Source organism: Micromys minutus (assembly GCF_963924665.1).
Source record: "Micromys minutus genome assembly, chromosome: 14".
NCBI classification, from domain to species: Eukaryota; Metazoa; Chordata; class Mammalia; order Rodentia; family Muridae; genus Micromys; species Micromys minutus.
This window is the reverse complement of record NC_137983.1, coordinates 7,141,947-7,168,806: the sequence shown is the minus strand read 5'-3', so window position 1 is coordinate 7,168,806 and position 26,860 is coordinate 7,141,947. Positions and strand designations below refer to the sequence as shown.

Here is a 26,860-nt window from a genome sequence, read left to right as displayed (position 1 = left end):
GGAAAGGTAGCTCAGCACTTAAGAGCACTTACTGCTCTTTCAAAGGTATACAATTCAGATCCCAGCACCCACACTGGGTGACTCACAAATGCTTGTAATCCTAGATCCAAGGACTCTATACCACTTTTTGACCTCCATGTGTGTACATAGACCACACAAATAAAATAAGCCTTAGAAATAATTGGGAAATGTTTTATAAAAGGTTAAATAAACTGAATAATCCAAATCTTAGCATGAAGGCAACAGAAATTAAATCATATATTCTATGATGCTTTCTTGGTCCCAATCTTAAACATGTAGCCAGTGGAGACTAGACCATATATTCTTAGGCACATCTTCCTTGCAGTGGGCCTTCAGATGGGGCAAGCAGAACTGTGAACAATAGGTCCTACTTTGGGAAGGTTCATGGGTGTCCTCAGCCGGGTCCGCACGCTCTTCATTAACATGCGTTGCTCTGTGGGCAGCAAGTGGTACTTCATGGCTTCAATGAGGTAATCTTTGCACGCGCTGCTGTTCTTCACCAATGCTTCCTCTTCAACCCTCTGTGGGAGAGAACAGACAGTCCCTGTGAGGGGTGACAGCTAGTGTAGAGACAGCTAAGGAACAGATGGGAAAGAAGCACAGCAGTGACTGTCCTGTCCACACCGACGTCTGCTCCCCCATTTGGCTACAGAGAAAACAGCAATGAAGGCGGTGAGCTTCAGACTTGGCAAGAGAAGAGACGAACTCTGTGGACAACAGTCAGGCCCTCCTACTCCTGACATTTGAAGAAGCCAAAGAGTCGACAAGAAAGGAAAGAAAACAAAAAGGGAAACGTGGGAAGAGCAGGGCATGGGAACTTGGGGGCTTCACCTTAGAATTCACCCCCATGATGTCCCCACAACCCTAAGGGATTATGAAGGCTACGATGTGAGCTATTCGGACGTGCTGATGACGCAGTCTTTATCTAGGCGGATGGACTTGGTGATGAGCTAGGCTAGTAGTTCATAACAGGCTCTTCCAAGATGAGAGAACAAACGAAAAGAGATCAAAGCACCTTAAAACATTATGCAACCTACAAAACATTATACCTATGCAATTTTGTTTGTTTTTCCCTGGCAATGTCTGACCTTGGTACTGAGCTTTCTATTCTTTCCTTTCTTTTCTTTTTTTCTTTCTGAATACTACAGGCCATGTCGAATAATGAGGTTCCAATCAAAATTAAATTAAATTAAATTAAATTCCAATTAAAATGCGAAAACCTAATCTACTGATCAAAAATGCCTCCTTCCAAATGGTTTCAATTTCAGAAATTAATGCTGAGATGTTCCTGAAAGACATTAATAAACAACAAAGAGTAAATTTAAAATACCCTAAGGATGACTAAGAATCATTCATCTCCGTTTCCTTCAAATACCCGGCTTTTCTTCACCTTTGAAATAAGGAAGCTTATTCCCTATCTACATCCCTATGGAACTGTGGGGTAGAATGAGAGCTACTGGGTCAGACCTCAGATTGTTGTACACTGCCGCTGTACAACAGGAAGAAAGGAAGGAAGATGCCAGTGCGGGGTAAACTCAGATATTTATTTACACTCAGAGGGGCACAAATGTGACTCAGGAAGCTCTTGTACCTTGCTGAATCAGAAAGGGGGTGGAAGCCAACTTCTAGGAACAGGTACTGGGCTCAGGGATATGGGGGCAGCTGAAAAGGTGCCGGGTGCCTTCGCTGTCCTCCTTCCTACATTGCAGAGATCCGAGGCTGCAGCCCTTCCCACTGTGGGATGGGTTTGTATATGACGGCAGGCCAGCAAGCAGATGCTGTCCACAGCCTTTGACATGCGTGTACGCTTACCTGCACCAAGTACTCCCGAGGAAGCAGGGGTAAGCGGACATGCTCCATGAGCCGAGCCATGAACTCCTGCCTTACGTCCTTATCATGGGTTACCCAGGCTATTACTGCTTCAAAGACCTTAAAGAGAGAAAGAGAACTGAGCTGTGCTCCACACGTCTATGTGCGTACATCCACAAGCTGATGTGTCACATCATACATACAGCACTGCTAACGCTCAACTCTTCTCAAGTCCTGACTTGCAACACACAGGGTATTTACTCCATTCCCTTCTCTTTCTTTTGATACATGAAGTACCCCATTAAGTGCCTTGGCTTGCTCGATAATCATTTTCCACTCTGTGTTTCCTAAGCACTTCACCAAGCTCATCATAAATCTCACTGCATTTGGACGGTAGCAGTGACAAATGACAGCCACACCTTCCTTCGCTGTGCAGTTAGTTCTCTTAACAGACTTATGATCCTTTAAAATAAGCCACCGACAATCATAAAGCACAGGGACACCCCAAACCATGTGTCTCAGTTTCTTTCTACTGCCATGTCAAAAAAAAACGTGATGATCAAGGCAACCTATAAAAGAAAAGGTTTAGTTTGAGGTTCACTGTTCCAGAGGGTTAGAGTTCAAGACTGTGACGTCAGGGTGCACAGCAGCAGGCAGACAGGAAAGCATGGTGCTGGAACAGTAGCCAGCCAAGAGATCACATCTCCATCCCCAAGAGGCAGAGAGGACTAACAGGAAATGGCTCTTGAAGCTTCAAAGCCCACTTCCAGGGACATGCCTTCTCCAACAAGGCCACACCTCCTAATCATCTTCCCTAACATTTCCACCAACTGCGGAGCAAGTATTCAAATACATGGGTCTCTGGGGGCCATCTTTATTCAAACCACCACATCATGTACTGATTAATCAGGGATTGTGTGGCTGCTTTAGAATGAAGGTGTTTTCACAAACAGACAAAGCCAAAAATAACAAAACAAAGACAGCCTGGGTGTAGGGGGAACCACTCATCTTAAATGTAGGCGATGCCTTTGAAAAGACTCGGGACCCAGATGCATTAAGGAGAAATCCAGCAGGGTACCAGTGCCCCCTTTTCTCTGCTTCCTAGTTCCCACGACAGGAAATTGTGGCTCTACCATGTTCTCGTGTTATGAGAGTCTGAACATTCTAAAACCACTATCCAAAATAAAGCTCTTCTCTTTTATGTGGTTTGTCAAGTGTTGTGCTCATAGCAACACAGAGCTAACAAATAAATGCACCCTTATAAATAACTCATCTTTGAAGTTCTCTTTAGTTTTATTAACGAATTTTGGATCATACACTTATAGATCAATGGTCTACAAAATGGGTTAACCCAGAACACATTTAAATGTGGTATTCTGAACATCTTTACAAGCCACCAGAAAGAGCATCACCATCCAACATATTCCTCTGAGAGAATATGCTAATTAAAAAGGCGTGTCTTTCTACATAACCTCTTCCCAGACCGAAGGATACACTTCCTGATAATCTTTAAAGGGTTGACAGAAGGCATTATGCAAATGGTTACTGGAAACAAAAACAGGTTATTTTGATACAGCATGAAACTAAAAATAGTGTGTGTTCTAATTATCACCTGCATTTAATTTATCCTGTCAACCAGGACTTATTAAATCTGTCTGCACGCCAGGTGCCCACGATGAGAAGTAAAGAGCTGGCACTCGCCATTTCTGCCCAGGGCAGCTCAGTTCTGTCAGCGCAGTTCTGTCAGTTCATGCACAGCCTCCACCACCCTACATCAGGTGTTTTTACTGCTATAACCTCACCCTTTCCCTGTTTGGCCTTCATGCCACAAGGGCTTCAGCTCACTGCCACCATCACCAGGAAAGCCAGCTCTGCCGCCACTCCTCCCATAAGTCCTGTCTCCAAGGCTCACACCAGTGCAATAACGTTCCACAATCAATCTCAACTTTCCTCATTCGAACAACAGCGTGTGGACACAAGAAGCTGCTCTGTGACTTCTGACTGTGAAGGCCAGCAACTTTCACCTTGGCTCCTTGAATTGCTTGTTGTGACATCCATATATGCCACATAAAAATAGCTGCCTGCAATGATTACCACACTGTGAAAACCTCCAGAAAGTGACAAAAGAGGAAGAGGACAGACTGGGATTTGGTATGTCTAACGAAGGAGTTACTCTAGTCACTGCAACCTCACACAATAGAGAAGCCTACATCTCTGCTCCTGCCGTCAGGTCAGACATGTCAGTTATCTGGACCGCTCTGACGGAAGCCTTGAATGCTATGGCACAGAAGCAAGCTGCCCTGGACACCTTCCATGGAGTTCAACCACTGAATTGTACACATGATAGAAACTGGTACTGAGCGTCCCCCTACATTCCAGGGTGGTACACCAGGCATTAGTGCAAAACCAAAGCAGCCCTCAGGATCTTTCTGTCATGCAGGGCTCACCACCTCCTGAGTACAGCCAGGAAGCAGCTCTTCACCAGCACAGGGAAGGCCGGGGTATTTAACCCAGCTGAAGACACGCATGCTGTTCTCCTCCCATTCGTACCACTCTCCCCAACTATTCTAACCCCAGCCACCCCTGAGCAATCTTACTCTCACGGCCTTCACATCTGTGTAGTCTATTCCCGTACCCGGGAATGCGTTCCCATCAAATCCTTTTCCATTCCTCAGATGAGCTCTAGCTCATTTTTAAAGGTATGGATCCTACATCTAAACCAAGCTGAGGAACCACCCCTCAACCCAAAACAAAACAGCGCCCCATGCAGAGCTCTGTAATCCAGTCACTCCGCTGGTTTTCCCACTCATCTATGACTACGGGAGTCTCCTTGGTCAGTCTCAAATCCAGGGCTCTGAGACAGTGACTCATCTCTTCCATCAGCAGGAGTGCCACCCTCTGTCAACCGCTAAGACTGTGAACATCTCAGTTCTGCAAACTTTTTCACACTGTAAATCAGAGAGAAATGTTTCTCTTTCTCCTCACATGAGATGGATGCCCCGAGAAATAGAACCAGAGCCTCTACAACTTTAAATGTACTATTTCTGTGAGCTTCTATTCACTGTTCTTGTTTTGAGACAGGGTTTCTCCATGGCTAGGTGGCCTTGGCTGTGCTGGGGCTATATAGACCAGGCTGGCTTTGAACACGCAGAGATCCTCCTGCCTCTGCCTCCCAAATGCTGGGAACAGAGTGTACGCCATCATGCCTAGCTCTGTAAGCTTTTCTCTCCCAATTCCCATGAGCTACAAACTGCCCAGAGGAAACAGTTTTGAGAAGCCTGTGCTTCCAACCATGAAAGGTTCAGAAATGTGACCTCGGAAAAAGCAAGTGCATGGGCCGGAGGGAGGGAAGCAGGCTGACTATAGGATTCACAAGTACATTTCAAAAAACAACTTAAAAGGATAATAACATTCAACGGTATTCAATCTAGGCTGAAATCTTAATACAGTAACAAATTGATCTTCGGGACTAGAGAAATCACTGTGTAGTTAGGAGCACTTTCTGGTCTCCCTCTGGTCACACACAGAGCAGTCACCCACATAGACACACACACACACACACACACACACACACACAAATAATAATTTAAAAAATTTAAAGAATTTTCAACTCACAAGACAGCAAAACTAATGAGTTTTTGTCATTGGTGTTTGTGTCAAATACGTATAGGTACCCAGCTGTAGAAAGAACCCATTCCCCCAAAGGGACGTGGTTTGAATCCTTCGATGTGTATAAGCTCTTCCTGTAGAGATTGAATATATTTCTTCTAGGCCCCAAGGATTCTACTCACAGAGAAGCATTAATTATGGGGGAAAACTGAAATAAAGGAAACACTGGGCTGGGGAAATGTATCAGTCATATCTTTGGAAGCATCAGACCAGACTTGGATTCTTAGAACCTAGGTCAAAAGGGTTAGAGATGGTGGCATGGCATTGTAATTTCAGCAAAGGGAGATCCCTGGCTGGTCAGCCCAGCCTACTGGAGAATTCCAGGCCAGCGAGAGTCTCTAACTCAGCACTGTATCCTGACCCCCACCCACATCCCCCCCCCCCAAAAAAAATGACAGGAAACTACCCAGCACCACAGAAGGAGGTGGAGAGAAGATGGCGGGGGGAGGGGGAGGGGAAGAGGCAACGGGGAAGAGCAAAGGTGTCACTTGCCTTCTCCTCTGAGGAAATGGTGAGTTTATCACTTGAGATTAAGCTGCACACCTGCTCTATGCCGAGGTTGAGAAACTCTTCACTAAGTACGACATCTGCAAAATGTTGTTCTGTTGGAGAGCCAGAGAGAGAGAAGTCATCACGCAAGCCAACAGGAAACATCTATTAATTAACCCAAGAGAAAGGACACCAGTGCCATCTCTTCTGGGCCAGAACCAATACCAAGGCTGCCTTCATGAACACAGACCGGCAGAACCACATTAAGGCTTAACTTGGTGCACATTAAGAAGCTACGCCGCAGCATGGCACATTCCATATTTAAATCTATAAAACGTCTGGTCACACAAAGCACGTGGTAATGTAAACGCACATCCTTAAATGTATGGGAGAAAACTGTAATGAAAACTAAACTGAAAGCCTTAGATTCCACTCGATATGAATATGTGGACAACATGTGAAAAATTAGTTGATTACGATGAAACAAAACCAAAGGTTTACAATACATCTAAATTCTATACACGCAGTTTATTTGGGGAAAATGATTAATTTTATACCTCAAGTTCTTCCCAGGAAACTTGTAAAATTGGTAAATCCTAAAACATTCAAATCCTCTTCTTGACTATGCTTATTTTTGAGGGAGTCAGGGCGAAACATAATGGCATGACTTTATTAACATAATTAATGGTTTAAAAGCTCACAAAGGATGTATCCAGTTCAAAACAGCTTTTTCTGCAAGCCTCGCTCACGCTCACCAGGTATGAGCTGGAAACAGAAGACTGTGGTCTGGTCTTTGCATTTAGGCACGCCAAGCTGTTGTCTGAGCCCCTCCATGTGCTGGCTTGTATGATATGGGCTGATTATATAATCCCCTAAACCATGGCTTCTACATCGGTGGAGGCTCAGAAAGATACCAGGAACAATAAAGGTATGAATGGGTTACTCGGTGTGTAAAGCATGAGGAACTATGTGGAGGAGGCTGAGAACTCTAACAGGGTTCGTTAGCCCTATAACCTCCAAATGCTGAACATGTGCTAGAAAGCCTACATTACCTCCCACTTAGCCTCCAAAACTGCCTGTGCTCCAACGGTAAGTTTGAAAGACTTCCCTATGGTGAAATAAAAGGTTCCTTTCAATACGTACTTCAAAATACCCTAAAGAAAATTATTAGCTTCCTCTTTAGAATATCTGAAAAAATAAAATGTGTACTTTCACAAAGCTCGTGAATACCTATTCACTCTATAAAAGGCTCCTCACCAGAGGACTTCAAACATAATGAGCAACTCTGGGGATAATTACAAAATGATTGGATTTACAAAAACCAACAGACACAGTTCTTTTCAGTGTCAGTGTCTGGGTTAGGTAAGCAAGATAACACACTGAAATAAGCATTAGAAAGAAGACTGAATTTCTTTTGTAAATGGGGATTTAAAAAAAAAAAAAAAAACAACCCATAGGCCCAGAAATCATTCCACATACACTGACTCTGACAAAGAAGCCATGTGATTCAGTGGAGGAAGGGTGACCTTATCCAGAAAAATACTAAGACAAAAGTGGCCATCCACACATGAAAAACAAAAACAATTTTGATAAAGACTTTATATTTTTCACAAAAATTAACCCAAAATGGATCAGACAACTGCCTTAGAAGCACAAAGTGTCAGGAGAAAACCTAGTGGGTGCCAGCCCTGTGATGACTCCCCTTCCACATCTCAGGAAGCAAGACAGATGAAAGACTCAACTAGCTTGCTGGACTTGACTAACACTAAAGCTTTGACCCTGACAACCGTGGTATGAAACAAAGAGAAAAATTCCACAAAACATTTATCTTACAAAAGACCATTATGTAAAGCATAGAACTCTTAAAACTCAACAAGAAGAAAATAGCCCCATTTTTCAAATGGGCAAGAGATCTGAATACATACTTCCTCAAAGAATGCACAAAGGTAGAAAACAAGCACATCAAACAACACCTGTCATCTTGTCCCTCCATGAGCGACAGCATCCTATGGATCTGCACAGCTGTTAGAACAACCTAAATTCAGGACAGAGACCTGGTCTCCAAACAAAAACCCGAAAACACTGAAAACATCAAAAACAGGGTGACAGAGACTCTTGTTACTTTGCTTTTAGAAAAGGAAAAGAAAAAACAAAAAACCAAACCCATGGGACATTGGGTAAAAGCCTTGGCCACTAAAGTCTGAGGTCAGACACTGGTCTCCAGAACCCACATCTGTGACAACAGAACACCCAAGAAAAAAATGGGAGGTGGGGACAGGAGAATCACCCAAAGGTTCCAGGGCCAGCTAGCTGGAGTGGGCATCCAGTAGAAACAAGAAATCTTGCCTTAAATACAAAGGATAAAAGAAAGCACTGACTCCCCAAATTGTCTTCTGACCTCCACATATATGTACCATGGCAGTGTGCCCCAATAGGAATTCTTAGCAAAGCCCAGCGCAGTGATTTACAGCAGCCGAATAAACTTCCACTGTGCATATGAACCACGATTTCTGTATTTGTTATTCATCTGCTGATGGGTACATAGGCTGATTCCATCCCCGGCTATTATGAAAAGAGAAGCATTGAGAACAGGTGAGCCGTGCCTTGTAAGATGTAAAGTCCTTGGACGATATGCCCAGGGCGGGTACAGTGGGCCATGTGCTAGATCTATGTTCAGCTTCTTGAGAAGCCTCTATATGTATTTGCACAGTGACTGCTAGTATATATGCTCACTAACAGTGAATGAGGGTTCCTAGGACCCTGCATCTTTGTATTTAGCTATGAAGAAAAGTGAATTTATTGCATTCTATAACCCAGGATAAAAAGATCCTCTCTCATATGCAGACCCTTGCTTCCAGTTTTTACATATATATATGTACACATGCACAATATCTATATTATATATGAGTAAACAGCAAGAAACTGCCAGAGAGTAACTAAACATGTACAATATGTAACTGGAAGGGATTGGTGTCCTACAGGTAGAAGGATACAGCAGGTTTTGGGAAAGAAACGGGCAAAAGCTCCGGTATTAGGAAGAGTCCAACAAGGCTAGGACTATGGAAATGACAAACGGGCTACTTTGTACACTAATTAAAAATTTTAAACTAAAAAAAATTATAGCAGTTATAAAAAGTATATCACAAAAAAGGAACAATTTCTATCATATTTAATCAGAATAAAACAAGGTGGCTCAGGGAAAAAAAACACTCAAGGTACAACTCAAAACAACAAGGCGCAGACTGAACTGCAAGACCCTAACTCTCACCTACAAACCATGGCAGCCAACCACTGGAAGTCAGGCAGTCTGAACAGGACAGGCCTTACAAGATGCTGCCTCCTGCCAAACAACTTAGATAACGTCCCACGTTCCTAGTGAAACCCCAGTCTGGGAGGTGGGGAGAGCGCTCAGTTGATAGAGTGCTTAGACATGAGTTCAATGCCCAGAAGCCACAGGGGAAATGGAAAGTGGTGTGGGCTGTGACTGTCAGTGCTAGAACAATGGAGACAAGGGGATATCCAGGGCCCCACACACATGCATGTGTGCTCATACACATGCGTGCATGAGCGTGATCACCCATCTAACCTCCTTCCTTCTTCAGTACTCATATCAGACCATCCTGGTCTACACTGTATGTCCCAGATTGTTTTTGTTTTTTAATAGATGCCAAGTGAATTCACCTGGAGTTTCATCCTTACTGATTTTGTGTGGACACACTTATTTATAACTGCAAACAAACAACAAAACAGAAAACCAAACCAAATCCCCCTGAGGTAAGCAGGCACGCCTTATTTACTAACCACAGTAAAGTTGTATAGCAGAACTAGGGCGTGGGGGTGGGTATTAAGCCAATGGTCTAGCTCATACCAGGCAGGCACTACTGAGCCATATCTCCAGCCCTCTTTCCACTTTTTATTTTGAGACAGCCTCTCACTAAATTGCCCAGAATGGCCTTGGATCCACTTTTTAGCCCAGGCTGGTCTTGGAATCGCAATTCCCAAGTAGTTGCGATCACAGGCATGTGTCACCAGGCCTGGCTTGTTCAAAAGACTCAGCTAGCGAACTAAAAAATTAAAGGACTCTTAGGTATGTATTACTAAGCAAAGGAAGACAATCTGAACGTCTATTAAACTGACAATTACAAGAAGATGCTCTAGAAAAGGCAGAAGTAGAGACAGTAGAGGCCAGTGATGCCCATGTCCGACGAAGGAACAGTGGGGGAGAATGAGGACTTTCAGGATAGGACAACCATCCTGTGATGGTGAGGAGGTGTGTGTGCTACACATTTGTCAGAAGCTACAGAACGTACAACGCAAAGAATGAACACATACACTGCAGGCGTCTTTTAGATTATGATTCCCCCTCCCCTTTCCTCCCTCGAGACTCTCCCATAAACCCCTTCCTACTGGCCTTCAAACTCATGGCCTCTGTCCTCACTAGCTGTTACTACATACATACATACATATTTGTATACAGTCCTAAATATTACCTATTCGGTCCTATAACGCTACCTGTATAAATGTCTTCTGGACCGACCACAGTGGCAGTGAACAATTGATGTGTCCTTCCCTGGAGAAGGCCACCACTCCCGTGCCCGTCTCTGCTTGGTTGCCTGTAGTTCTGTGTATGGCTGAGGCTCTAAAGGCTTTTCTCTGTGCACTCTAGCATGACAAACTACAGGCTTTTAATAATGTCCATACCAGCCTGTCAACTGGAAGACGATCCTAAGGTGTTTATAACAGGGAAAACCAAACGGAACAGAGGAACTAAGGAAATAGGTGGTGAATGTGTTTTGTTCTAGTATTTTCCGTAAACCTAAACGTTTTCTAAAATGGCAATCCCGTTAAAAAGAAGAATGTATTGATAAACAACAGGAATAATAAATCCGCAGTTAAATTTGAAGTTGACCAAAAGTTAATTACAAAAGAGGTATCAAATCGGTATTGGAAAAATATGAAACGGGAATTGAGAGGTATCTAATGTTTAGGGAATGTTGTATGGAGCAATCACCCGGTGGGGCTTGGAGTTAAAGAATAGACCACAATCCCTTCCATATCCAAAAACACCATTCTGAAAGTTTTTCTTTCTTTAAAACAATGATCTATTTGTGTATGGTGAGTGTATGTATGCTATGTGTATATAAGAAATGTATGTGTGTGGGATGTATGGTTATGTGTATATGTAGTGTGTGTGAGGTTATGTGTGCAGCTGAGAGGTTACCTGAGCTAGCATGAGTTGCTTCTGCCCTTTCAAGTGTGGGTACAGGGAATGAGACTCAGGTCAGAAGGCTTCGTGATGGGCCTCTGTACCTGCTAAGCCATCTCACTGGACAGCAGTACTTCCACAGCAAGTCTGAGGCCAGCCTGGGCTGCTAAAGACCCTGTCTGAAAAACAAATTAGTCTGGAGGAAACGGGAAGAAGGAATACTCAAGTTTAAAGTATCCAATTGCAGATATGCATGGGCTCTAAAATTATTCAAATTTGAATTCCTCCTGGGCGCTGGGGCCTGCACTAGCCACGAAGCCTGGCCTGTCTTTTTTCTTTTATAACCCTCCTATGGAAAATTAAAAAGAAACACTGCTTGGTGAAGAACAAGTTATTGGCGTGACCTTCTGCAGAGCACTGCTGAGAACAGAGAAAGGAGTACATCAGTGACTGCTGGGCAGTGGGACATCTCTTCGCTGTGTTTGTCCCAGACAGTGTCACCTCAGACTCTATGCAGCCAAGGATGACCCTGATCTGATCCTCCTTTCTCTAAATCCCTCTGTGTTCTGGGGCTGCAGACAACACCCGACAGATGACAAAATAGCCCCAATTAGTGGCTGGTGTAAAACATGTCTGAATCATGCGCTCGTTCAGGAGGAATCTGCTAGTCTCACTAGGTGATCACCCAACTCTAAGCTGAGTGGGTTCCACTTGTGCCGGGCGTGGGGACAAGCACATTCAATCCCGACACTAAGAAGACACACAGAGGATGGTGAGTTCGATGCCATGACTACATCGTGAGAGCCTGTCTGAAGGATAAAACAAAACAAACCTTTTAAAAGTATTATTATGAGCTAGAATCCTGGGAAAAACTGACCACATAGGATTCAAATTTTTAACGAATCATACGTGCACACCCACAATCTCACGTTTTAAGTGAGTTTACCATTTTTGAGCTGGGACACAGTCATAGTTATCTTTGAGTGGATACAGCCTGTAGACAGGTGGGGCACATCTTAGGGTAAGGAAAAAAATTAACTATCCATAATCCCAAATAAATCAATTTTAAATGTAGCAGCCAGTGGGTGGCTCTGTGGGTAAAGGCGTTTTTACACAAATCTGAAGGCCTGCATGTAATTGCCAGAATCCGCATAAAAGTGAAGGGGGAAGATTCCAGAGCTCCGCATGCATACCACAGAACACATGCACCCACACACACACACACACACACACACACACACACACACATCAACAAACAAAGCATTTTAAATAAAGCCAATCTTACCATTTCTAGGGACACAGTTTGACTTCATACTTGTTAAAGGAAAACAAGGGACCTCAAACGTTTAAGGGCAGAGGGAGCTGCGTACGCTGCAGTGGAGAAATGCAACATCCAAAACATCTCTAACGGGAATCGCTTGGCCTCCTTAGCTTTCACAGAATGAAACCACACTTAAAGTTTGTGTGAAACTCTCACCATAGGGCAAGCTACTTCCCTAACATATATCCATATGCACAGGTGCATATTATGTAATGAATCCAATGTATCTCATAACAGCAATTTCTCAGTGCCATTACACAACAACACATTTGGATAGAAACAATAGAAAGTCAAGAAGGCGATGCCTGTCTGTTATTTTACGTGTTCTTCATTCACATGATTTACTTCTCATGCTTAGCTCATGACATGAAGGGCTCTTATATCACAACTACTACTAATAAAATAAAAACGATATGGCTAAACCTCTCCAGTCTCAACCCACAAAGCCATGGAGCCCAACGTGTCTTACAAACCTCCACTGTGAGCCTGTGTGTGAGCTTGTACGTTGTGAGTGTATGAGAGTGTGTGTGTTCGAATGTGCATGTGTGTGCATGTATGCGTATCACACTGCAGGTTAGAGGGCACATGGACAACTCCACAGGGAGCAGCATCTCCTCCCACAAACATACATAGCCACGTGGGAAATGACATACTCCGAGTTACCCGCTGCCACACTGTGCAGAGTCTGTAGAAGTTCTGGGCTCAAAGCTGGAGACTCGAACTTACGAGGAGCACTGATTTTAATTATTTAAAAGTTTGCCAGTATGCACTGTTTAAAATATAGTGTAGCCATGCAATGGAATAGTCTCTACATGCTAAAAGGGAAGCTTACAAAATAAAAAGAGCTTTAGGAAATACAGCTAAATAAGAGAACATAAGGCATAGCTCAGTATATATAACATGCTAGCTACACAGTGTTACACATGCCATATATGCTAGTCACATACAGAAAGGAGACATAGGTATATGATAAAATGTATAAGATATAAAAGTAATAAAATCTTGCAATTATCAGGAAACAGCACGTGCAAAGCACGTATGCAGTGAGTTTGTATCTAGAACAACACCTTAACATATAACACAACCAAAAAGCAAGGGTTGATAGACATAGCTCCAAAGACCATACAGAAACACCCAATAAGATTACAAAAAGTCATTAGCGTAACTCATCAGCAGAGAAATGGAAGTCAAAGCACAGACAGTTGTTCAACAGCCCATGTTCTCTTCATGTCTTAATGGTTCCATTGATGCCAAGTCTAAATTAGTTGACTGTTCTTTTCTTTCTCTTATCCCCCCCCCCCCGTGTGTGTGTGTGTGTGTGTGTGTGTGTGTGTGTGAAGAGACAGGACATCAGAAACACACTGCATTAACACATATAAATAATCTCCAAGTTTTTTATAATAAGTCACTATTAGGCCATAAGCAAAAGGTAAGACAGGCATGTCACCCCTAAATGTTTACTACTGGAAGTTCCTTCAAATTAACCTCTCGCCCCTGACATGGTGTCTCGTTAGGACTGCTGCGGCTGTGATGAAGCACCATGACCAAAGGCAACTTTGGAGAGGAAAGGGTGTAGTTTGTTTACACTTTCATTTTCTAGTTCAGCATCTAAGGCAGTCAAGTCAGAAACTCAAACAAGGGGAGAAAAAAACAAAACAAAATCCTGGAGGCAGGAGCATGATGGAGATGCCTTGGAGGAGCACTGCTTACTGGCTTGTCCAACAGGCTTGCTCAGCCTGCTTTCTTATGTCAGCCTAGATAGTACAACTCTACTGCGCTGGGCCTCCTCAGTTACTAATTAAGAAAAGACCCCACAGGCTTGCCTGCAGCCTGGTCTTAAGGAGGCATTTTCTCCGATGAGGCTTCCCTCCTCTTCGGTGACATAAAAGCTAGCCCTGGCTGGCCTAAAGAACTCTCAATGTAAACCAGGATGGCCTCAGACTCACAGAGATTCACCTGCCTCTTTTTTCCGAAATGTTGGGATTCAAAGTGTCTGCTACCACACTCGAACAAACATATTTTTATTTATGTGCATGTGTGTAAATATGCTCAAATTGTGCTGATGCCTGTGAAGGCCAGAAGAGGCAGTCGGATACCCTGGAGCTAGACACACAAGCAGTGGCGGGTCTGTCACATGGCTGTTAGGAATCCAACTCTGGTCCTGTGGAAGGGCACAGCAAACATTCTTAACTGCCAAGCCACTTCTCCAGCCCCAACCATTAATTCTTGGTACTTTACTGCCTCTTATAACACCAACATTACTTCTGTCGGTCATGTGCAACAGAACAGGATTAATGCATCTCTTATGAACCTCTTCAAAGGTTCACAAAGGGCACTGTGTTTTCCCAGAAGTTCTTTCCTTGGTCTAAGGACTCCCAGTGTTGGTGATCTCCTTGTACAATAGGCCGAAGGGTTTCATTGCTACAACAGCTATGAATTTAGGCCTCAATCACCAACCTTTCCTGGAACTGAAAACTTGGCTTTTTCAGTTGTTACAGTTTCTGTCTAAACTTGTTCTTAAAAGACCGTGAGGGTGCTAATGTCATAAATAGATTATTTGTATTAGTGCAAAGTGCCCTTAGGAAGCAGGGTTTGGCTGAAGGAAGGAGGTCATGGGAGGGGTTGGCTGTTTCACCTACATGTATGTCTGTACATGTATGCATGGTGCCCAGGAAAGGCAGAAGAGGAAGGTACAGATGGGTGGAAACCACCATGTGCATTCTGAAAATGAAATATGGGTTCTCTGGAAGAAGTGTTCTCAACACTGAGACATCTCTCTGTCTAAACAGAAAGAGCAGCTTTCCTTTTCCACACCTTTCTTCCAACACGTCCTACCCCACCACATACCTGCCCGGGGACTCTGGGCTTGTCAAAATAAAGCCTTTAAAGCTCTCGGGTGTTTGTCACAGCAGCGAAGAGCTGATTTAACACAATGCTGTGATCTGATGTGGGCAGAACAGAATGGGACATGCACTTCACACACGTGTAGACTTGATTACATTACCGACCCTCACTGAACTAAAGGTCAAGCCTGACCGGATTAATGTGACTAACACAAGCTCAGGATCTGTCACAGAGTGAAGGCTTTCTCCACATTTCCCACCAGGGAAGAGGAAAATCTGGCGGCCACTGAACAACAGCAATGTGCACACTCCTCTACTCAAATAAGAGTGTACTCACTCAAACACTGCTTGTTCTAGAGCTGAAGAGAAAGCTCAGTGGTTAAGTACACTTGCTGCCCTTCCAGGACCCAAGTTTGGTTCCCAGAACCCATTTCAGGTGGCTCCCAACTGTCCGTAATCCAGATCCCAGACATCCAAAGCCTCTGCCTTCATGAGCACACACCCACATGCAGACATGCACCTACGTATAATTTAAAAAAATAATAAAGTCTTTCTTAAAGTACTATGTTTTCTTAAAGGTCTCAGTTTTTGTTGTTGTCTGTTTGGCCCCTCGTTCTTAGCTGTGTTAGCAACATACGCTATCACCCCATCGCTTTGGATCCTTTCACTCAGACATTATCCAATCACAATACAGCTTTACTGTGACAATAGTGGTTACTCTGCCTGGAGTAGTTTACCATTGGCCACTGAATAAAGCCTATGGACATTTAATGATGACATTATTTTCCCCCTCCTCTCTGAGTCATTAACATAACGGCCATAGAGAATACATTCCAACCACATGGATTATGCCATTAGTATACAATACATATTAGATATATATACTGCACTATAAATTACATAGCACCCACATGCAATCTTCTTGAGTGTATGAGTGTGGAAGAGCTTGCCCTTACTAAAGCAGTCGAAACTTCCTCCTGTGTCTCTCCAGCAAAGGCTTATTGATAAGCGGAAGAAAGGCAGGCAACACACAGCAAGTGTGTGAGTATTTGGTAGCACCTGGATGTAGAAACAGCCCAGTCTGTTAGCCAGGGCATTCTGGGAAAATAAGTACCTACTTTATCTTCAAGCTCCTAATTCATAAAATAACTGCATAGCTGCCACAGTTCCTACACATGGTAACACCAAGTCTGATCCTCAATCTCTAGGAGGAAAAAAAAAATCCCCACACACTTCCTACTAGCAGTTCATTACCACAGAGGGTTGAAAGCAGCTAACTCGTCTCCACTAGAAAAACTGCCAGCAAAGCAGGGCTTGCGTGTAGTTCAGTAAGACACAGGCAAGGCCATAATGGGACACTGAAAATGATTGGTTCTCTTAAGAGGCCTCACGCAGAGTGAGTGGGCGTGGTTACAGAGTATACGCTGAGTGCTCGTGTACCAGTACGTGAACACTGCCCCACCCTCAAATGCTCAGCGTCAGGACGCACGTGACACTGCTAAGTCAGACACCGGTACTTCCATCACCTACTCAACGAGGTGCTGCTTTCGAGAGGGCGGCATTTGAACCGTAGTCTATTCTGACCGACATTTACACCAAGCAGGGTCTGCTCGCCTGATTATGGGAGGGTGGACACAAAAAAATTTAATCAAGTTAAACTTTGTGCAGAATTAAAATCTTGTAGAACTGCTTCTGGTCAGGTATGGTGGTACATACTTGAAATTCCAGCCCTCAAGGACCTGAGGCAGGAGGACAAGTGCAGGCTTGAGGCCCATCCTCAGCTACATAGAGAGACCTCTGTCTTGAAGAAAGAAAGCAGAAAGGCAACAGGGGAACCACTTTTATAGAGAGAAAGGCATACTTCAAGTTACCTTCTGAGGGCTCTGCAGGAGAGAAACACATGGAACCTAGCGCTCAGGCAGTACCTACAGCAGCTCGGCAGTAGCAGACCCAGAATGGAGGCTGATTCTGAAATAAGTCAGCAAGTGTAAGCTGCGGCATTCCTGAGTCTTACAGGAGACATGGGATCAGAGACCGCAGACTTCTGAAGCAATATGAGCGAATAGAGGAGAAAGATGGTCAGCACCAAAGCCCTGGATATCAGCCAGGCCTGCGGTGTGCTGAGATGTCAGTCTGAGGAAACAAGCCAATTCGCGCAGGAACGATGGCACTGCAGGACCCAAGAAGAGGGGCTTCAGCTGTGCCAACAGTACACGCAGCGACAAAGTATGGAAGGGAAAAGATCATCCCGGTGCACAGGAGGCACAGGGGAAGATGGGCTACAGAGAGAATGCCAACTTCAGGGCCACAGCCCACTCCCAGCCCCAGGGTTGGTGCTCACCCTCCTCCTTCTGACAGCATGCAGAACCAAGGCTGGTGACAAGACAGAGCAATGGTCGAGAGGATGAATGACTTCCCAACGAGCTGGAGAGAGTGGCCTCACAGACCTCTGCCTGTGACAGGCAGTTGTAAAGTAATGCCACATTACGACAAAGGACAGCGCATACCAAACATCGAGACATCTCAAACAGTAGCCGTTGGTTGGACAGGCCCAGTGGAAGCATCGGGGCAATGATGGCATGGCTGCGCAAGGCTGAGCACTGGCCCCGGGCTGAGGAGCACACACAGACAGCACTGCCAAGCTGGGCGTTCACCAACCCCACAATGGCGGCTGTGGCCCTGTGATACTCTCAGTTTCCCCCAGGTCACTTACAATGGGAACCAAGTACTTTCTCATCTTCAGAGTGGCGAGTTGGGTGAGGGAGGGGTGGACAGACACAGTGAGGACTCCGAGACTTTTCTCCCCTTGTTTCTGCATGAAATCATGAAATTCTACTACCACAAGGAAGGCTTTTAAAAGTTCATATTTCAGTTTATAATTAAAATCCAATTTCCAAAATATCCTTTTCACTAAAATTATTAAAATTCATCTAGGCTGAGGAGCTGCATTTCCAGGTTCTTTGCGTCTCTAGCTTGCTTTCAAAAGCAGCTTAAAGACAAAGGTTGCACTGAGTTGGGAAATGTTTAAACTACACAGATCACCTAACCACATAGAAGACTGCCCCAGCCAGCACGATCCTAGTTTCAGTAGGCGGAGGCCATGGTTAATTCTTCACTCGAAAGTTTAATTTTATTACTATCACTAATCCTTATCAATTAGTGGATTTTACTGTGACTTCTTTTTAAAATATTTTATTTATTGATTGATTGGTTGGTTGGTTGGTTGGTTGGTTGACTGATTGTATGGGGGTGCCTTAGCACACATATGTTACCTATAAACCTAAAAACCTCAACCAAATGTAAAATTCAGAAGCAAACATAAAAGCAATATAATCTTTAAGACGAGACTCTGAATTAAAATATGGCATGCTAAAAATGAAGAATGCATGTTTCTGTGTACTTTTACGGAAAACGTCGTGTTTTTTTTTTTTTTTCTCAGAAGAATTCATGAAGAACTGTACAGGGTGAGAACATCGATTTTCACCTCTGAGAAAAAAATACCTTTTTCCGGGTTCTGCAGTATGCCAAAAGAAATCTATACCTTTCAATAAGTGAAAATGTAATGGAATCCACGAGTCGCCTAAGAGCACAGCTCAGTGGCGTGCTGGTCTTCGCCGTCAGAGCAGGCTCAGCTGCTCCAGTGCTCACAGGTCCCGTCTCCCGAATGCTTTATCTTCTGCATTCATCCTGCTTTCCTCCCCTTATGGCCCCTCCTCCACATTAAGAGTCAACATTTATCAAGTGCAGTGTCAACAAGAAGCAACTCAGGGGAGACATGCTAAATAATGATCGCTTTATACACATTAAAAAAAAAAAAAGAAGCTACCCCAGCAGTCCTAATGTAAATCACTTAAAACACACACACCGAATCTGGCTAATGCATTTCTAAGGAGTATTTTCTACTTGGCTGGGGAACAACTCTATTGACACAAGGAACACATCGGTGAATTTAAAGCCCCACATTACTTAAGCATGGGTTTTAAAAGCTCATCTCCAAATCAGCTTCCTGGAATTCTGCTTTCACAGGGGGCAGTTAGGCCAGCAGGTGGCCCCCAAAGAAAGCCCTATGACTATCAGACCTACTGGAGAGAAGCGGGGTATGGCACTGGAAAGACTGGGGTATGGCTCTCCTGTGAAATCCTCAGACTCAGGGCAGAAGCTCAAGGCCAGTCTGGGCTACATTAAATTAAAGGGGTGGGGTGTCAGTGACGCAACCTCAGCTGCCGAGGGAGCGAAAGCAGAAGCATCCTAAGCAGGAGAGCGCAGGTTTGAGCTATGTGACCACAAGGCACCATTAGCCACCGTAGTGAGAGAGACTCTGTCTCAGTAAACGTGAAAATAAAAGGATGTGGTTTAGGGAGACAACATGCCTAGCACAAGGTCCTGGGTTCAGTTCCTACTAAGGGGAGAAAAGAGGGGTCGGGGCTGGTGAGAAGCACTTGCTGTTCAGGTTCGAATCCCGGCACTCACACTGCAGCTCACGACCGATTGTGACTCCAGTTCCAGAGCATCTGAGGTCTTCTGCCGGCCTTCGCTGGCATTGCACACATGCGGTACACAGATGTTTGTGCAGGCAAGACACCACACATTAAGTGGAAGGCACTTGTCGCCTAGGAGTGGTGCCCAATACTCCTAAGGCAGCACCCTGGAAGCTGGAGCAGGAGAATGGCTACAGTTTGAGGGCAGACCCAGTCTCAGACAAACAGAAAGGGACGAGTCTGCGGCAGCTGTGGGGACACCTCCTATCAGGGTTAGTTACAGTTTCTGTCACGCGTGTTTAAACCAGTGTGATGCTCCCTGATGAGCACTTTAACATGCATTTTTACATGTTTATAAACTCAAGAATACAAGCTCCTTCTGTGACCCTTAGCTTCAACCAAAGGCCTAACGCCAACCTCTCCTTTCTAGAAGCGGATGGTTGGTCCGAGCAGACCTTACAGCAGCCACATGAATCTCTGCTGATACCACAGGCAGGCATGGCACCCGCGTCTACAAACACAGAGGCCATAATCGGCCCCCGCACATTAAGATTTCACTACTTTGAAGAGTTTTAGGCCATAACATTGTTTCCATGGATACAGTGGAAAAGGTATAAGACATCACAAAGGCAAAATAATTTAATCATGCATGCACGCATTCTCTCATAAGACTATGCATTTGAAAGAATGCTTACGGATTCAATATTTACATAAAAAAGCTCTTGTCATTCAGCCCCAATAACTTGTATTTTGTTTTATATTTTGAGACTAGGACTACGTATGTCAAGCTGGCCTCCAACTCTAGGTACAAGATGGCCTCAAACTCGTGACCTCCCAAGTGCTGGGGTTACAGATGTCCATCCCCAGTCCCAGTTCATGTGATGCTAGAGAATCGAACCCAGGGCTCCGTGCCTACTAGCCAGCAAGCATTCTGCCACCTACACCCCCAGCCCTACAGCTGCTTCTAAATTCAGAACTGTAAGACTACGTTTCAACTTTGCAGACCCAGAAGCCTGACGTGACTTTCCACAGTCCACGACAGAGCCACAGAGATCTCAGGGGGCTTGATTCCCAACAGTCTCAAATCCCGTCAAGATCTGTTACACTTGCCTGCATACGTGTTGGCCTTATTCAGGAGGTCTGTGCATGCATGCATATCAGCAAAAGCCCGGATTCCTAAGCAGTTGACAGGGTGAAGCTGGGATTCTAAAAATTCACAGCATGTCTTCTTCACATCCTGTAACTGCAGCAGGCCGGCTGCTGGGAGGAGGACCTGCAACACACAAGTGAAACACTTAGGCATCGGCGGGCAGCCACCCTCCCCTAGCCATGTCTGCACGCGGTGGGTCCAGCCACAGACGAGAGCTAGCATCTCTCCCATAGTCCACACAAACGAATGGATGGACGGACACCACACAGGATTCTCTCAATGGCTCACTGTATAAACAGAAAACAGCCACTTGAATTTTTAAGCTTTTACTTGGTAGTGTGTGTATGTGTGCAATGTGTGAAGATCGTGTGTGTGTGTGTGTGTGTGTGTGTGTGTGTGTGTGTGTGTGTATGTGTGTAAAAGGACAAACTTGGCATTTGTCACTTCTCTCGCCCATCTTGACATGGATTCCAAGGACTGAGTTACGGCAGCACTGCCTGCCAGGCAATCGTCTTTACATGCTGGCCCATCTCCCAAGTTCTCTGTAATTTTTAGAACACAAATTATTAGGATGCTAGGGGGCGCTATGGTTCAACAAGAAGCTTTGTTCCCTTGGTGTAAGGAGTTGCTGACTTCCAGGATTGGCAAATGGATAGACCCCGAGATACATAACACAAGACTATATTTTATAAAAGACTCAAAGTTCTCCTGCCTGACTAACGTAACTCCCAGCTTTGCCCGGGAAACAGAGGATGGGGTGGACATCCATCAGACAACTTCAAATTCAATATACATCTCCAGCTCCCACAGACAGTTTCTCTAGAAATTAATATGTATGCTAAGAAGTAATATATAAAAGGTAACTGCCTAGCAATGTTTAAATGTGTATTTGTGTTTAAGTGACTCCAAGCAATTTAATTCCAATCACAAGTTAACTATCCAACAGGTCAAGAGTGCAAACATTTTTCTCTGCAAAAGAATTAGGATGTTGTCATTTTAAATACCACATTTGAAAGTCAAAATAAGGGAAAAAAAATTATCTAAGAAGTCATGAAATTCCTGCTGTTTTTAAAGAAGGCCAGCTCCCCTGTCCCCCAAGTCAACTATTAGAATAAACAGTCGATTTTAGAAGAGACTACAGGAGCATGAAAAACAACCTTCTAAGTCCCTTCAGGGGCGTTTGGAAGGCTGGGATGCAGCTCAATGTAGAATGTGTAGGAAAAAAAAAAAACAGTATTACTTTAACATGCATTACACTGCAGCCCAAAACAAAAACACTCATGATTTTCCATGTCTGGGTAGTAAGACGAAGGTGGAGAAAGAGAACATGTTTCTTTGGGGGTGACCACAAGCTCCCCTTACTTTCCTACATGAAGCATAGAGGACTTCACTCTGGAATGTGGGGCTGTGTGTGTGTTCACACCTGTTCGCTGATGCTATTCACCAGCAGTAGCAACTATCAAAATGAAACACTAAGATGTCTTACCATGATCGAGCCCCAGTCTATAACTACCATTTTCTCTGAAAACCCAGAAAGAAGATCTGAAGAGAACGGAAGGAATCCACCATGGGAATAACACATAGACGAGGTGGTTACAGCCAAACCTTCAGCGTGTGCAGAGTGTAGTTCGCTACATTAAGGGAATGACTCTCCGTAGAAGGCTTTAATTGGTGGATCACGTTCACACTGAAAGGATATTCTATGCTTAGTATAACTGTGCTCCGAAGCAACGTAAAATACCTTCCAAGACACTTAACAGCACAGCTATTTAATTCAGCAAACATACATAGTTTGCAAAGTGGTCTTCAGTGTAATATTCATTCTTTGGAATTTATACAAATAAACCGTAACGATCACCCATCTACTCGGCTTTTCCCCAGCAATGACACGGTGCTTTTCAGTAGGTTCCACAGTACTGGTGACACTGCAGAGCGGGGTGGGGGCGTGGGGGCGTGGGGGCCGAGAAGAAAGCAATCAGCTTGCTTACATGCTAGTGCGGATTCAGACTCGGGGAACTGACTGAAGAACAGTTTGTTTATTTCAACCCAAACTGCCAAGGCTCATATCCTCTGACTCCCCAACACGTTCTCAGGCTCCTCTGTAGAAGAGGACCACCTCACTGTCACTGTGGGTAAACGTGGGTTGGAGGTGGGGCCTGAATCATACAGAGACCACTTACACAGCCATTACCATCCTTCAGTGGAACACCTTGCACAAAAAACTGTACAAATGGAGTGTCTACAATGCATTCTCAAATGAAAATCTCAGCAAGCAGTGCATCTATTTTAGCAGGCATTATATCCACCCACACATATATGTTATTACCCAAGAAAGCAGTTAGAGCAGGCTTTAAAAATGTGTGTGTGTGTGTGTGTATGTATGTATGTGTGTGTGTCTGTGTGTGTGTGTATGTATGTATGTATGTATGTGTATGTATGTGTGTGTATGTATGTATGTATGTATGCATGTGTGTGTATGTATGTATGTATGTGTGGGTGTGTATGTATGTATGTATGTGTGTGTATGTATGTATGTATGTGTGTGTGTCTGTGTGTGTATGTATGTATGTATGTATGTATGTGTATGTATGTGTGTGTCTGTGTGTGTATGTATGTATGTATGTATGCATGTATGTGTGTGTGTGTGTGTCTGTGTGTGTGCACACTTATGCATGTTCACAGTGGCCACACGAGGGTGCACGTATTTTCCTTTATCTTCCTCAGCCTGTGACTCTGGGTCAGGGTCTCTTCCTAAATCTGAGGCTCTCACTTTCTTGGGTTAGTCTAGAAGCTAATCGAGTCTCTCGGTCCTCCCTTTACCACCCTCCTTCGGGCAAGGATATAGGGAGACGCCCAATGTCGGCTTGTTGCGTGGGTACTGGAATCTGTCCTCCCGTGCTCATGAACACACAAGCCTTTTGCAACTGCCAAGCCCTCTCTTTAGCCCTTCATTTTTATTCATCTGCGTTACTGGTTTTAATATAGTTCACTAAGAAGCGCAGAGCTAGCCCATTCAAAGATTGAAGATCATGAAACTTACAGTTGTGTGAGTCTACACAAGTGTTTGAAAGCAGAGCTAGAAAGGTTCTTTTGAGGACAGACTGCCTGGATATTGTTTTTTATGGATGGTACAATGACTTCATTGTTTTTATAGGCTTGAAAAACATGTTGAACATGTGTGTCAACCGTATAAAATATTTATTATTATTTTTATATCGATAGTAAATCCTTACTTAGTTTTGTGATGCAACTTTACTATGACCAAACTGAAAGAATTCATAATTATGTAATTAATTACATACAGCCTCAAAACAAACAAAAAATTACTATCCCAGCTTGTCAACATGACATCTGGTGACCCCCTGTCACTCAAGATATCAACAGTTAAGTAGCAAAGGTCACATCAACAACCTGCCTTTGAATCAATTAAACATCTGGCTAAACACCCATTACCAGAGCCACTCAGGTAGCAGAGAGCCTGGGGCTGTGCACCTTAGGCTCCATCAAGTTTCCATTCTGCCTTACAAAGAACCCAAAGTCAAGAGGGCTTAGAGAAAATGTCTAAGTCATATGGCCACACCATGACAAGCTGGGGACAGAATGCAGTTGGCCAGCTTTTTGGTTTACTACTCCAGCACTCTCATGTCTGGGTACAGAATGGAAGTGTTTGCATAATTTCTAAGTATCCCACACCATCCTTTTCGTCACAGTGCTAAACAACCACTCAATAAAATCATTCTCAGAGTAGCTTCCATTGAATATAGTATCAGGACAGGCAGAGAGCCTGTGGCCAGTAACACCTCATTATCCCCATTATACAGAAGTTAATACAGAGCCTTGGAGAAGCTGTGTAACTCACCTAAGGCCATGCATATGACATGGAGACAAGACAAGCCTAGAGTAGTATTAACCAAAATGGGGTAACTATTTCAGATAGCAGGTAGACATTCTGTGTTCATGGTTCACAGTGTGAACCAGGGGTCGAAGAGACGGCTCAGGGGTTAAAAAATGCTTGCTCTTCTAGAGGGCTGGAATGCAGTGTCCAGCACCCACAGTGGGTAGCTCGCAATGGTTCCAGGGATCCAACATTCTCCTGGCCTCTGTGGACACAGGCACACACACACACACACACACACACACACACACAAACACACACACACACATGCACACACAATTATTAAACATTAAAACAATGTTGTGCACCAATGTGGCTCAATGGGTTACTGAATTGAGAAACTGGATACAAAGCTGGAAGGGCCTAGCAAGTGGACACTGATCTGGGAGTGGTTAGGCGCAAAGTAGGGAACATGGTCAAATCACACTGTATGAAATTCTCAAAGAATCAATAGGTATTATGTTAAAATATAAACTAACAGCAGTGCATCTAAAGGCTACCTTCCATTTATTTAAATTATAGAAGTCCATTTAAGCAAAGATTAAGCCAATGTAGAGGAAGGGATTAAAAGGTTTTTAGGATTCATAATCCTGAACACGGTGATGCAAAGGGCTGTGCTTTGGAAAAGGCTTGTTTCTGAGATCAGATTTACTGTCTCATTTTTTCAGTATTCACTGTGACTTTACATGTCAATAAAAGGGTACATGGGCTGTCATAACATAGGCTCATTACTTCCTCTGTGCTGGCTAAACCATACTATTAGTTTCGAGACAGGAAACCCAGAAGTAAAACAGGAGGTTTCTTTATCTTTTGCGGCAGGATCTCACTCCACCTACCAGCCCCAAGCCTGCCTTCTCTCTGTCCTCAGAAGGAGGATCTGAAGTGTGCGGCACTGAACACCTAAGAAAGAATTTTTAGATAAAAATATCTAGTCATGGCCAAGCGTGACATGGATACTTTCAATCCCAACACTCAGGAGACAGAAGCAGGCAGATCTCTGATTCCTATACCAGCCAGAGCTACATAATAAGACACTACCTCAAAGAAAATGCACAAAACTTACAAAAAGATCCGACAAACAGATTTATGTTTCTAAAATTTGTTTCTCACTTGCTAGATGAGTGAGTGGTTCTCCATCTTCTTAACGCTGTGACTCTTTAATACAGTTCTTCATGCGGTGCTGACCCCCTTCCTGACCATAAGATGACTTTGTTGTCACTTCATAACTATGGCTGTGGATAGCAATTTAAGTATCTGACAAACACAATAGCTGATATTTGACTCTCAAAGAGGCCGTGGCCCACAGGTTGAGAACCACTGTTCTAGATTAAAGACAATGGAACAATGGGTTTTTTTTAAGTTGTTGTTTGTTGGGGGAAGGAGAGGAACTGGGCTCAAATGGAAAAACTCATCCACACTAGGAAATGCTCTACTGTGCCAGATCGCCAGCCCCAGCATACGCATCTCACAGAAAAGTGGAATCACCCTGGCACAATAACCCCCCAGACATCTCTCGTTTATCTCTCTGGTGCTCTTGCGGTCAGCAGCATATTACATATTTGGGGAAAGATGAAGGGGAAGATATCATGGCAGCTAATTAAATAAACCTAACTTAAAACGCTGTCATTTTAGAAATAAACATTTTTTCACTTAGATATGCTAATTTCAAACACATCAAGACAAATTAAAGGCTTATAGCCGGCTATACTTCAGAAGTATTCCGTGATGAATAAAGAAGGTGGGGGGCAGGGGACTACTGATTAGTAAAGACAAGTAGAATGCTACACAAGGAAGCCCAAGCAGAACAATTAGCATCCCTCTGCCATGTTCACCAGCTGCACACTTTAAAGTAAGATGCTTTCAGCACAGCTCACATTTGACAAGCCAAATTACACGTGCAATGCTTTGCTCAGACAAGCACGTGTCTTCTGGCTATTAGAATCTGTAGTGTATTTTCAGCTTGGGTATCCACTCCACCA

General features: G+C 44.0%; 1 protein-coding gene across 1 annotated transcript in view; it reads right to left on the bottom strand.

Annotated features, from left to right (window-relative positions):
* The window catches only part of KLHL2 (kelch like family member 2), a 105,876-nt gene that overhangs the window by 17,549 nt on the left and 61,467 nt on the right, over positions 1-26,860 (bottom strand). The window contains exons 5-8 of the mRNA XM_080928320.1: positions 20,947-21,109; positions 5,992-6,101; positions 1,834-1,950; positions 393-542 (exon numbers count right to left, since the gene is read on the bottom strand). Of these exons, the coding sequence (XP_080784446.1) occupies positions 393-542; positions 1,834-1,950; positions 5,992-6,101; positions 20,947-21,109 (540 nt within the window). The remainder of the gene's footprint in view (positions 1-392; positions 543-1,833; positions 1,951-5,991; positions 6,102-20,946; positions 21,110-26,860) is intronic.